The sequence below is a fragment of the Podarcis raffonei genome, chromosome 17, assembly GCF_027172205.1.
Source record: "Podarcis raffonei isolate rPodRaf1 chromosome 17, rPodRaf1.pri, whole genome shotgun sequence".
Taxonomy (NCBI): Eukaryota; Metazoa; Chordata; class Lepidosauria; order Squamata; family Lacertidae; genus Podarcis; species Podarcis raffonei.
The window spans coordinates 30697183-30711352 of NC_070618.1; the positions used below are offsets into that span (position 1 = coordinate 30697183).

The following is a 14170-nucleotide window of genomic DNA, read 5'->3' on the forward strand; positions in this document are numbered from 1 at the left end:
TACTTCACTGATACTAAATCCCAGACCCAGGTCTCTGGGAAGTGTGTCCTGGGTTTAACTTTCTCTTCCTTCTTGCTTTCTGTAGAATCAACAGCCTGAGGCTTCTCGGAAATCACATTCTCATGCTGAGCACTTGTGAGCAGGCCTGGAGATAGGAGAAAAAGATGTCAAGTCCATCAGTAAAGATGAATCCGCAGCAGTGTGGCCAAATTTCTGAGGGAGATTATGATGGCAGTGATGCAGCGATGCACTGCACCCAGCAACGAAACCATTGACTCAAGGGATGGGATGTCGAGAGGGAGATCCTGCAGGAATCAGCGGAAATAAAAGCCTTGAAAGGCAGAAACAACAAAAACTGATTTCTCTACTTGGGGACTTTCCAGCAGCGAAACAAGCAAATGACTGTGATTCTCACCTGTTTCAAAGCCACTTTTTAAACGTCTTGTTACTGGCAGGTCACAGGAAACAGGCTTTTTAATTTGCATGTTGGTGAAAACTTTCATTCGCATAAGCTGTGGGAAACCAGGAGAGTGGAAAGGTGAGGTGTGAGTATTTGACTCCCAGTAAATTAGCAAAGATGTATAAGAATACAGACCACTTCAGGTTACAGACACCTGAAAGCAGAGAGTTGGAAGGGAGGAAACACGTAACTATACAATGGTACCTCAGGTTACATACGCTTCAGGTTACATACGCTTCAGGTTACAGACTCCACTAACCCAGAAATAGTACCTTGGGTTACGAACTTTGCTTCAGGATGAGAACAGAAATTGTGCTCCGGCAGCACCGCAACAGTGGGAGGCCCCATTAGCTAAAGTGGTACCTCAGGTTAAGAACAGTTTCAGGTTAAGAACAGACCTCCAGAACAAGTTCTTAACCCGAGGTACCACCGTGCTTCAAATATGTGTTGGAAGTGCAAAGAAAAAGAAGGCACCTTTTATCATATGTGGTGGACTTGTAAGGAGATAAAAGCATATTGGTAAATAATATATAATAAGTTGAAAAAGATGTTTAAAATAACCTTCATTAAAAAAAAACAGAAGCCTTTTTATTGGGAACAGCAGGCGCAGAGAAACCCAAGGGAGCACAAAAGACTTTTTATGTATGCAACGACAGCAGCCTGGATAGTCCTAGGCCAAAGATGGAAAGAAGTCAAAATATCTACAGAAGAAGACTGGACAACAAAGCTGATGGACTATGCATAGATGGCCAAAATCACTGGAAAAGTCAGGAACCAAGACAATAAAAACTTCAATAAAAACTGGGGAAAGTTTGTAATATATTTGAGAGCACAATGTAAACAATTAAAAACATTAGCAGGGTTGAAATAACACTTGTAATGTGAGAAGAACTATGGATTTAAATAGAGTATTATGAAAATCTGGAGGAAGATATGATATGCAGTGAAAATGTTAATAAGAGGACTCCTGGGAGGGGAGAATGGAAGTCCGTGAATTCAGAAAAATTCTACAATTTATGATTTTATTTTGTGTTTGAATGTAAATTTGCATTGCAAGGCTAATAAAAAATGATACAAAAAAAGGAAAAGTAAGGTGTGAAAGACCCAGCATTAGGAGATGGTCCAGTCTGGCACCAGTTCCACCTCCCTCCCAGTCATGATACCGCCCCTGCTTCTGCTGGGGTTCTCCCATTCTCCCTCGTGGGGGAAGGAAGTCCTGCCTATTTGCCTAGAGCAGATTTCAATGGGCAGAGGGGTGAGAGGATGAGAGAAAGGAGTCAGGGCCACCCATCAGACGTGGTTTCTTTAAATCTGGGACCATCCCTGGAAAATAGGGGCACTGGGAGGGTCTGTAGGGTGCATCTCATGGAAATGAGCAAGGCACCTTTGGGAGAAGCTAAACTCGGGGGCAAATTCTACTCACCTTGAACAGGCTAAAAACATCGGCCTCACTCTGAGCCCAATGGGCTCCCTTCAGGGCTCTCTTTTGCTTTTGGCTTGGAGCCAGAGGAGGCAGGCAAGGATATGGCTCAAAGTCTTCCAAGCGATAGGGAAATCCTCTTCCAGAAGTTAAATACACGTAATCGTAACTAAAATGACCGAACACCTGAAAGCAGAGAGTTGGAAGGGAGGAAACACATAACTATACAGTGGTACCTCAGGTTACATACGCTTCAGGTTACAGACTCCGCTAACCCAGAAATAGTGCTTCAGGTTAAGAACTTTGCTTCAGGATGAGAACAGAAATCGGGCTCCAGCAACGTGGCAGCAGCGGGAGGCCCCATTAGCTAAAGTGGTGCTTCAGGTTAAGAACAGTTTCAGGTTCTGGAACGAATTAAGTACTTAACCCGAGGTACCACTGTATTCAGTGTTGATAAAGCCATATCATACTGGTTGAGCCCCAGGCCAGACTGAAGCCCCTTTTTGTCTGCTGACAAAAGGGAGGCCACAGAGGCAGTTGCCCTGGGTGCAAAATTTGTTTCGGGTGCAAAATTCCAACACACAGAGCTGCATCAATACAGCCACGTGCTTTCGTCACTGGGCTCCACTGCAAACGGCTTCTCCATGCAAACTAGGAAGTTACATCTCCAGACAACAAATCAACTCTATGGCTGCGATCTCCTGGGTGATGCGGATGCTTTAAGCAGTTGAATGTGCATATGTACTCCGTCCATTTCCGTTTCCCTCCCTCCCACCCTCCACCCACCTCTGCACGGCCCCGGCAGCTGCTAACCCACGCTACGCCACTGTGAATCAGAATCACGCTGGCCACGTGACCCGGAACTGTCTCCGGACAGTGCTGCCCCCGGCCTCTTAAGTGAGATGGGTGCACAACCCTAGAGTCGGACACGACTGGCCCATACGGGCAGGGGTACCTTTACCTTTACCTTTAATAAACTAATAATAACTGAGAAGGATGAGCATCCTTACTTTCTTTGGTGTCAGCGTATCATCTTCCATCAGGAGGACACTCTTATCGACAGCATGGAGAGAGCACAGAGCACCAGGAGCAGCCTCGATTTGCAGACTGACTTTTGATCCTGGAAGCTCCTCCGCCGCAGAGAAGTCCAAATTCACCTGTGGAAGGATGCGAACAAAACAGGAATGGTCAGTTAGGAAACCTGCGGTGATGAGAGTGGATAACAGGCAGCACCAGGGCAAGAATGTCATGGAGGATGGTGGAGAAAGAGCGAGTATTGTGAACAGCAAAAAGGATCTGAAGATTTGCAGGATGCAAGGCCTCACCCTGCGCCACTTGCTTCCTTACCCACCTTATGTTTGAAGCACTTCTGTATCTCAAACTGATCCACGTCAGCCGCCACCTCGCCATCCAGAAACACAGTGTACAGAAGAATCCTGACTGTGGGTGCCAGGTCAGAGCTCGTAGACAAGGTGAGGGAGAAGGTGCCTTTCAGAGCTGGATCAGGGGAAAGGGAGAATGGAGGGGAAGGAGAGAGGGAGGGAGGGAGGGAGGGGGAGAGAGAGAGAAAGAGAGAGAGCATTCATGACTTACAACATGAGAAAAAAACATCCCTGTGCATCTCACTTCTTCTAGATGGTGGTAAAGCAAAGAAAATCAAGAAGACCCACCCCAAACGCAGCCAGCCCACCTGTGCGTTGCAGAGTATTCTAACCCTCATGTCTTGAACTTAATAACTGATTTATTGCTAATAACCAATTCCATTCTGCACTACACAGCAAGTTCTTTTTTTAAAAAAACAAAATCCTATTTCCATCTATCAGTCCGCTATGGTAATTCACCTTACTTGGAAGACACTGACTGTGAATCGTATGCCAACAAGCACTTTAGAATGAGATTCTTTGCCAAGTGAAAAAAACTCAGGAGTCATTCATGAGATTTAAATCTGTTCAGTGTCAGAAAGTTGTGCCCAGGATATGTGTGTATGAGAGACAGAGACACACACATTGGATGTGCATTGACTCCTGACAAATTCTGGATGTTGGGGCTGTCAAAAACAGGGGAGGAGGGTAGCCAAGCAATCGTCTGTTTAATCTGGGCTTTAAACCCTGAGGGTTGCATTCAATTCACTTTTACTCAGAGTGCACCCACTGCAATCAAGGGTTATGACTAACTTAGGTCCATTCATTTCAGTGGGTAAAAATTAGTTGCATGCAACCTTCATGAACCACGCGGTTGGCAGGGGACGCAGATGGTGCAGGTGAGAGTCTCCCACTTGTGGTAACTGCATGTTTAATTCTGGTTTCACATCTGAATCAAACTTGGAGTTGTGGAAGACCCCAGTTCAGACTGGGCCCGATCTGAGGTGTTGAACCAGATGGGGAGACAGACAGCTGGGTAATGTAAGCTGAGTGGTTAATACATTTGAAAAGTTTCCTCTTTTGAAGTCAAACATGACTGTGCTAGGATTGCTTGGTGATGGTCCACCAGGCACAGTGGTATCTCCAATTGGTTCAAGACTCTCATACCATGTCCTGGGTGCTACTAAAATTCGTGGCCATCTCCTCATTCTTGAAAGACACACCAGACTACACAGATTAGGCCCCCCAAACATTATCAGCTTGGCCAAGTGTGGTGCTTCTCCGATGGATCTCTCACTTACTCTCATCCTGGCCAACAGGAACGGTCTTCTGTCCACTGGAGACAATCTTCCCTTTGGACACAATCTGCAGGGAGATGGTTTGTTAGGCCAGGGGCTAAAGGAAAAGCCTCCCCACCCTCTTTGGCAGTAGAAATACAGGAAAGGGAGAGAGAAATGTGGGACAGGAAGCAGCCTGCAGAGACTGTGAGATGGGTTTTGCTAGGGGAGGCTCATAGCTTGATAGAAACCTCACTTGCTACTTCCGAACATGAAATTGGGGGCAATAAGCAGGAAAGCCTGCAGCTCCCTGTCTTCTGCGCACTGGGCACAACAGCAACTGTTGCGTGTGAAGCCCTTCACTTTTATTTGAGATCTCAGCAAAGCTTTCCACGCAACAAGCCATGGATGGAATGAACCACTGAGGCTGATCTATCTCAGCTCAGCTTCTGCCATATCTCTGCTGATGGCTGGACAACCCATACAGGAGCCACAAAGGCCACTGGAAGGTCCCTGCTGTTTGGATCCAAACAGATTCACAATGAGCAAGAGAAACAGAAATACCGGTACACACTGCAACACAAATACTATTCTCAATTCTGCCCTTTTCCGTCTTCTTGTTATATTGTTCCATTTTCATTTCTCCATTTCAACCATTTCTATTGTGTTGCCCTCACTAATCATTTAATTTTATTCCCATTTTTCTCTCTCTCTTTTTTCCTTTTGCACTCCCCTTTCCTTTTGCATGTACCCATTATTCCTCCATATGCGCCATTCATTCTTTTCTCTCTCACACAGTTCTCCACTGTCCACAAAGAATTAGAAGGGGGTGGCCCAGATACAGCCCAATCCATAACCTCAGTCTAATTTCAGCAAGGAGAGGGGCTGGAGAGAAACAGAGAGAAAGAAGGAAAGGTATACCTCACCATCGGCAGAGCATATGCCCACGGTGCTTGAGACATGCAGGCATGGAGGGCACCCTCCTGTGTGCCACAGTCCAGGGGAGGAAAAGAGCAGGGAAGCTGCTGCCCACTCTCCTCCTGCCCTCCACCGCTAGGCAAGGCCTGACCCGATGGTGGAGCTGCTGCAGCTGGGTGCACATCGCCATGACCAAGGAGAGCTGATGTAATCCACTGGGAGCAGTCAAGTATAACATTCCTTGTAATGCTAGAGCAGACATGCGAGGGAATGTTTGGTCCAGCCAGTCGAAACTTCCTGTTCCTCCTGGCTGGAACATCCTTCCTTTTGCATGTGACAGCAGGTGGGTGTGACCTAACCTGCCCAGGTAACAAAAGGACGAGTCACGCAGCACCTCTCTCTCTCTTTTCCATCTTCCTTTCATCGTGTGAACTGCCGGACTTCTAGCTTGCAGTCACTGGGATTATTCCCCCATATGGGGTAGATCCACATGTACATATTTGTAACTAAGTCTGCCTTCAGGGATCCAACTGTGAACCGATGTAAGTAAACTTCTTTTATTGACCTTAAATAAGATTGTGGCGTCTTTATTCTTTTAAGAGGGATTCAAGGGAACTTACCAGGAACTTACAATTCAATCTGAGACAGACTGAACTGTATAATCGTCAGAGGCTCACACGAGCCTGCAACCAGCTATCGGCTGTGCTTTGTAAAGGGGAAGGCACTCTGCTAAGTAAAGGAACTTGCTAACACAAGTTAGGAAGGATATAAATAAACAATATATCCTCTCCTGTCACCATTAACATTCCCACACGCACACCCTGGGTCAAGCGTGACCTGGGGACAGAGCTACTGCCAAGCATGAGTGCCGCAGCCTAAGTGCTGTGTCTTCTTATTTGGAGCCAGACTCCAATGAAGGAGCCTGCTGTGGATAGGTGCCTGTTTGCACCCCCTCACAAAATTGTGCTCCACTATGCCCCTGTACCTCACTCACAGACTCCCTTGGGAGGTTGTGGACTCTCCTTCCTTGGAGGTTTTTAAGCAGAGGTTGGATGGCCATCTGTCATGGATGCTTTAGCTGAGATTCCTGCATGCCAGGGGGTTGGATTAGACCCTCGGGGTCCCTTCCAGCTCTACAATTCTATGATTCAATTCTGGCTCTGGCCCCCAAATAATATAGTCCTTGACTTTCCCTAGACCAGATGCTCACCAAATAATAGAAATCGACATGGTCAGCATCAGGGCCCAGTTCTTTCCGGTCTATGATGTAATCCACCAGGACTTCCTGGTCTTTTCCACAGGGCAGCTCTTCCTCCACATGCTGTATCTCCAGGAAACTATTGCTCTCAGAGTAGAAGGGCTGCAGCCACATGAAACTTTCGGATTCCGACATCATAAGACTCTCAAAGCCAGTCACATTCTCAAGGGTGTATCTACCCTATGGAGCAAAAAGAGAACAGCAAGGATCATAATTAATTTAGGGTGTTTGGGGTGACAATCAACAAGAGACGACTGAGTGGCAATACAAGGCATGTGAACCTAACATTAGGGCACAGTATATACTACACATGTAAACCAGTCTTCACATCTTTGTAACTGTCGTGGCTCCCAGCTAAGAATCATAGAAGAAAGTAACAATCTCTTCAAGGACTTCCTTTTCATTGTGGTGATTTGTGCTTGCAATGGCATTGAGGCAGTTCTGCACGATCCTGCTTTCGATATTATCTGTACCTGCCCAGTGTTTTGGGGCAGACATGCTGCTTTGTTTGCAACTACTACATGCTCCTAAGCTTCCTACGGAAATCCTTTAACTATGTAAAAGGTAAAGGTAAAGGAACCCTGTACGGTCAAAGGCGACTATGGGGTTGTGGCGCTCATCTCGCTTTCAGGCCGAGGGAGCAGGTGTTTGTCCACAGACAGCCTTCCAGGTCATGTGCCAGCATGACTAAACCGCTTCTGGCACAACGGGACACCGTGATGGAAACCAGAGTGCACAGAAACGCTGTTTACCTTCCTGCCGCAGCAGTACCTATCTAGCTACTTGAACTGGCATGCTTTTGAACTGCCAGATTGGCAGGAGCTGGGACAGAGCAACGGGATTCGAACCGCTGACCATTGCGGCGATTCGAACCGCTGACCTTCCGTTCAGCAAGCCCAAGAGGCTCAGTGGTTTAGACCACTGTAACTATATATACCACAAATGCTCCCATGCCCAAGAAATTGGCCAATTGCCTACCCTCAATGGTGTTGTACTCTGCCCGAGGGAGCAGATTTACTGTGGGGCTTCTGGACCCAGCTTTGTCACTAAAGTTCAGGTACTGTGGTTAGAACACGGGTGCCCCAAGGCATTTCAGCACCAACTTCAAGATTCTACTTTTGGTAAATGAAACCATCAAAAGCTTGGATCCAGTTTCCCTGTGAGATCGTCCTGTTTCATATATGCCCACTCAACTGATGTGATCTGTGGAACTGGCACAGTTCCATGTGCCACACGCTAAGAAGACCAGGACAAAAGAACTGGATAAAATAGTGGTCAATTGCAAAGGTGATTCGGACATTTAAGCTGGCACATTCTATCTGAGAACCCCCTGCTATTCTATCATATGCAACAAATAATTTCTAGGAGATGTGACCGTGGTCTATTGTATTTGCAGTGCCTGATGTTTTGGTGGTTTTTATGGTTATTGTTGTTTTTCTTTTTGTTTCCTTTGCGAATGGTGCCATGGCCTTTGGCTAGTGCAATAAAGTTTATGATGATGATGTGCCACACAGTATTCATGCAGCATTTGCAAAACACCAACCTTTTAGTGTGGTAGCACTTTGGAACTCACCTATTGACGTGACAGAATAAGCAGAAGTGTGGACAAGCCCTAAGTTCCAGAAGTAAATAATAATAATAATAATAATAATAATAATAATAATAATAATAACCACCTATCGGAAAATCAAAGGTGGGGGGGATGCACAGGAAAAAGCATCTCCTCGCCCCACCTCTTCCTTAAGACATGTCCAAATATTTAACTCACCCTTATGGAAACCATGTCGTGCCACTTAGTTGTGTCCAGGGAGAAGGAGACTTCACCATTCTCATCTGTGACATAGGAAGTGGTTGTCTCCACATCATCAACATCAACTGTGAGATAGACAGTCCTGTTCTTGACAGGCACTTTATTGACTGAAACCATCATCTGCGTGAATAAAAGGGAAATAAGCCAACCGCCTAACTTCTTTACAGCCAATTGTTCTCACACACACAAATATATATATATGCTGAGGTATTTGTTCACTCCTGTGGGCAAGAGCACAACAACACTATTCAGATATTGCCCCTCAAGGTCTAATGACAAGGAGAGGGGCTGAGCTATCTTAGGATATGAATGCTCTCCTCCTGGTAGTCTGTCTGTCTGTCTGTCTGTCTGTCTGTCTGTCTGTCTGTCATGGACTGAAAGATTTCTGACTGGCATTTCTGCTGCTAGCTGAGGCAGTTCTAGGGCAGTGCAACCAGTGTGGCTGCAGGGGGCACCCCACTAATGCTATAGGGCAGGGGGTGCTGAATTTTAGCGTGGCACAGGGCACCACTGAAATCTGAAAGCCCAAATTCTGCCACTGCTGCTAGCCCTCTTCCCTATTCTGCTTCCCTACCACAACATACAATATGAAGGAAGAGGCATCATGTGTGGCTGATTCACACATTTATTTTGGAAGTTGTAAAGCCTGAGTGTAAAGGCTGACATTACTACCTTGTTCTCATGCAGAGCTCTGTTTATATCAAATAGTTCCTCCCCGTGAAGAATTAAAAGCTTACAGTCAGGGCCGAATTTAGCTTTGATGAGACCCTAAGCTACTGAAGGTAATGGGGCCCTTTATATGTCCAGCTGTCCTTTGTCAACAACAAATTGTTGCTGTTTTTTTTGTGTTGAATATAAGCTATATGGTAATTTATGGACCTAACAGGTATCTAAAGCCATTTGCACATAACAAAATATGTATTTTATCAAAGTACATCCAGTTTTTTTCCTTTAAAGTTTTTTGGGGGCCCCAAGAGAGTGGTGCCCTAAGCTATAGCTTGTTTAGCTTATATGTAAATTTGGCACTGCTTACAGTGGTGAAATGGCTCAGTGCATCTGGCTGTTAACCAAAAGGTTGCTGGTTCAAGTCCACCCCCGAATTCCCACATTGCAGGGGACTGGTTTAGATAACCCTCAGGGGGTCCCTTCCAGGGCTTTTTTCAAGCCAGGACTCACCAGAACTCAGTTCTGGCACCTCTCAAGCAGTGGTGGAACTTCATGCTCCAGCCCTGGGGTGTGTGGAGCAGGTGGGGCGGGGCGCGCCGCCCACAGGGGCGTGATGTGCACCCTGGGGGCGTGGCATGCCGCCTGTGAGGGCATGGCACCCAGCACGGGGGGGGCAGCCGTGATGGCACCCCGCCGGAATCACACTGCCGGGGGCAGTGCGCTCCCCCTGCACTCCTCTTCCTCCGACAGTGCTTTCAAGTGGGTGCCCTTGCCATTAAAGTTGTACCTTGGATCCCAAACACCTGGCGACTCGAACGTTTTGGCTCCCGAAGGCCGCAAACCCGGAAGCGAGTGTTCCAGTTTGTGAACTTTTTTTGGAACCCAAACATCTGGCGTGGCTTCCGCAGCTTCCAATTGAGTGCAGGAAGGTACCGCAGCCAATCGGAAACCGCGCCTTGGTGTTCGAACATTTTCGGAAGTCGAATGGACTTCCGGAATGGATTCTGTTTGAGAACCAAGGTACGACTGTGCAAGAAAACAAGGGAAACATTCATAGTGAGTTCCGGCACTTCTTTTTCTAGAAAAACAGCACTGGTCCCTTCCAACTCTACAGCTCTATGATTCTAAGATACTTCATCAGAGAAAGGCTGCTTTTCAATGTATTTTTTGGGAAGGTAAACTTTCATAGGAGGGCTATGTCACAAAGGTATCGTTTCAGTGCCTACTTCAAAAGTAAGAGCAAATCTATCCTAAAGACTGCTTTATTAAACAGAAAGGATAGCATGTTACCTCTCCTGTGTATGGGAAACCTTGTTTGTAGAATGGATTGAGTTTGCTAAACTCCACCTTGACTTCCTTTGCGGCAATAGGCAAGACACCGTATCCTGTCTGAATCACTCCTGCATAGAGAACAGGCGGGTTGGTTTAGCACAGCAACTGGAATGCTACAAAAAGGACAGCGGTAGGTTTGACATTTCTGCAAAAGTCCTAGACACATTGTCAACTAGACCTTACACAAAACTGCAAGGACGTCACTCTCGTGAGCATGTCTACAGGGAGGCTTCCAGCACTTCCATTCTCTTAAACAAAAAACTGGTGTCACAGCTCACTGAGTCAGATATAACGACTTGTGAGAAATGCCATTTCTCTTGAGGAAACTGTACCACCAGGACAAAATTTGTTGTGTGAGCTGCAGAGGATCCCTAGGTATCTGCAAGGCAGGTCATGTGTGCCTTGAAAAATCAGATGAAATGGAGGAATGAACCCAAGCCCTGTAAATAGCCTGATACAAAAGCAACTTTCAATAGCCTAAGGGTTTGAAAACAGTTGACTGGAAAAAATCAGAAAGGCCAAAGGTGAAAATTGTATGTTCCCATTTCTTGTTATTTCTTGTTATTTCCTTTGTACCTGTTCCTTTCTCCTCCAGTTCTGTCACAAAGTTGACATACTCATTATAGCCACTTTGAGAAAGATTTAAATCAGACCCATTGATAGTAAAATAAGCAAAGCCGGTCTCATCTGTCTGGAGATACAAATAAAAGAAAGTACATTAGAGACTTCCTGTTTGCCTGCCATGGCGAACAGCTGCGTCCATTTCATGCAGAGTTCAAGGATAATATGGGAGTAATTATCCTCCCCAACCCCCCGGCTGGGGCGGCAGCTCCACCCACTGATCATCCAACACCTGCTGCCCATCCGGAAGGAAGAAGGGGCAGGGGGCGCTGGGTGCAATGTACCGTACGTTATTGGCAACTCTCCAAAGTGAGGGTCGCCAAAGAGAAATGTTGGATCACAACAAGAAGATAAAGAAAATAAAGAAGAAAAACTAATTTCACACAGAACTACATAGGACTAATCCGCTCCCAAAATGAATTCAGAGGCTGTTAAAAATAAATGAAGGATCAACATCGGGAATGTTTTATTGGGACTACCTGGGTTATTTAACGAACGCAGCGCAATGTGAGATCATCACTCCCTGAACTTCAGAGCATGGGAAGCCACCCAAAGATACAAAAATCAGCATAAAACTTGGTCTTTTTGATTGCATTATAATTGGGAATATTTTTAATGTGGTTTTTATTGGATTGCTAAAATGGAAAATTTAATAAATATTGTTTAAAAAGAAAGTACGTTAGCAAAGCTGTACGTGTAGATTCTGAGATACTGAGCTGCTGCACCCGCTGTCAATCAAGTCAGCCTATACACTATCTGGATGGGATGGAGCAGAGGAATTGCAAATAAAAGGTGATCTGAAGGCACAGGAGGCCATTCCCCGGCTGAAGCTGAGCAGGTCTGAGTCTGGTGGTGGGATATAAACGCAACACAAGAAAATAAATAAAATAGCCCTCCCTGGTTGTCTGCAGCCAGGGTAACATTCCATAAGGCATCATGCGGCAAAACTTGGTTGGCTGGTTTCTAGATCTGGAGTGCCTTAGCCTTGCACATTATTTTTTCAGACTTGTACTAGCCATGCAAAACAAGAAGCACGAGTCAGGCTCTGTTGTGGCAAATGCTCATTTGCCCCGAAAGCAGCAGCTGTGCATCTTGTTCTCCCTTCTCTTGCTATGACATTAACGTGTTATCACCACATCCACCTAAGCTATTATTGCTATTATTATTATTACCTATTAAATTAAATTAAATTTCTATACTGCCCTTCATCCGAGGATCACAGGGCAGTTTACAATTTACAATATGTATTAAAGCAGAGACATCACCTTGCCGACAAAGGTCCGTATAATGAAAGCTATGGTTTTCCCTGTAGTGATATATGGAAGTGAGAGCTGGACCATAAAGAAGGCTGATTGCCGAAGAATTGATGCTTTTGAATTATGGTGCTGGAGGAGACTCTTGAGAGTCCCATGGACTGCAAGAAGATCAAACCTCTCCATTTGAAGGAAATCAGCCCCGAGTGCTCACTGGAAGGACAGATCATGAAGCTGAGGCTCCAATACTTTGGCCACCTCATGAGAAGAGAAGACTCCCTGGAAAAGACCCTGATGTTGGGAAAGATTGAGGGCACAAGGAAAAGGGGATGACAGAGGACGAGATGTTTGGACAGTGTTCTCAAAGCTACCAGCATGAGTTTGACCAAACTACGGGAGGCAGTGAAGGCAGGAGAGCCTGGTGTGCTCTGGTCCATGGGGTCATAAAAAGTCGGACATGACTAAACGACTAAACAACAATATGCAAGGTGCAATAATCATGGTCCTCACCTTTAGAAATGGCATCTTGCATCTGTTACAGATTCACATGATTAGAGGTATGAACCACACCTAGCAAAATAGGGACTGTTTTTGTATGAGGAGCACTGAATGCTACTACCAAATGGACAAAATAAGATACTGAGGCATTCTCCCTATAGATCAATCTGGCACAAGGCAGATGTTTCTGATCCTCTCCATCCACCTTCTTCGTGGACATAGAGAAATGGAAGGCGAGCGCAACAGGATGAGGCCTCCAGTCTCTGAACCAAAGGGTAGGGGCAGATAACTCATCCCAGCCTCCATTCTGTCCAAAGACAGCCCCCTCCCATTTATCTCACCTGAGCTGTGTACTCATGTTCAATGTCCGATAATGTTTCATTTGCATTACGCATATGAAAAAAAAATGATAATCCTCTAGTGACGCGGAGCTGCACAGTTCCTTGAACACGCTTCCCATATGTGTACCTAAGGCACAGGAGAGAGGGAGTGGAGGGAGATGGAGAGAGAGAGAGAGAGAGAGAGAGAGAGAGAGAGAATACCGATAAAAAAATATGTTTTAGTCTAAAGCAATTTGTCTTCAGGAGCTCACTAGAGGTCATTCAATAAGATTATCACCAGTGGCATAGCGGGGGGGGCAGTTGCCCGGGGCACAAAATTGTTAGGGGAACAAAACATCAACACCCGGTGCTGCCTCAGTACAGCTACACGCTTCCGTTGCTGGGCTCCGTTGAAAACAGCTTCTCCATGCAAATCAGGAAGTGACTTTTCCAGACAATGGAAGACGCTTCTTTTCGTATCTCTGCAACTGTGATCTCCTGGATGATGCGGATGCTGTTAGACAGTTGAATGCACATGCATACTCCATCCGTTTCCCTCCCACACATCCCCTTCACGTAGCCCCGGGCACGAGCAACCCATGCTATGCTACCCACAGAAATCATTGTCAATGTGCAAGGAAGAATTCCCTGATAGACAATTTGATGTGCGGAAGGGTTCTCTGAATGTAAAAAGCTAGGGGGGGAGCACAAATGCAAATGAACAGCTGCTTCCATAAACAGAATGAAGTGAGCCAAAATAACCATTTTAATACAGAGGGGGAAATCTTGGAAGTTTGGGCGCCATAGCACATAATTTTATTTTCATTTTTAGAAGTACAAAAATGGGGGTGAGAGGGGACAAGAGCAAACAATATACTGGTGCTACCTTACAAATTTATATTGGTTCTACTCTGATTTGACAGTCATAGTTTTACCCTCTCTTCCAAAAAAAAAAGCCTGAAAATCATAATTTGGC

At 45.8% G+C, this 14170-nt stretch overlaps 2 protein-coding genes across 2 annotated transcripts in view; one reads left to right on the forward strand and one right to left on the reverse strand.

Moving 5' to 3' along the window:
* LOC128404774 (alpha-2-macroglobulin-like protein 1) overlaps positions 1-14170 on the forward strand; it is a 129122-nt gene that overhangs the window by 87031 nt on the left and 27921 nt on the right. The window lies entirely within an intron of this gene.
* The window catches only part of LOC128404785 (alpha-2-macroglobulin-like protein 1), a 42931-nt gene that overhangs the window by 16426 nt on the left and 12335 nt on the right, over positions 1-14170 (reverse strand). The window contains exons 9-19 of the mRNA XM_053370709.1: positions 13216-13342; positions 11079-11193; positions 10461-10570; positions 8463-8624; positions 6647-6874; positions 4543-4606; positions 3232-3377; positions 2891-3037; positions 1884-2066; positions 416-512; positions 4-145 (exon numbers count right to left, since the gene is read on the reverse strand). Of these exons, the coding sequence (XP_053226684.1) occupies positions 4-145; positions 416-512; positions 1884-2066; positions 2891-3037; positions 3232-3377; positions 4543-4606; positions 6647-6874; positions 8463-8624; positions 10461-10570; positions 11079-11193; positions 13216-13342 (1521 nt within the window). The remainder of the gene's footprint in view (positions 1-3; positions 146-415; positions 513-1883; positions 2067-2890; positions 3038-3231; positions 3378-4542; positions 4607-6646; positions 6875-8462; positions 8625-10460; positions 10571-11078; positions 11194-13215; positions 13343-14170) is intronic.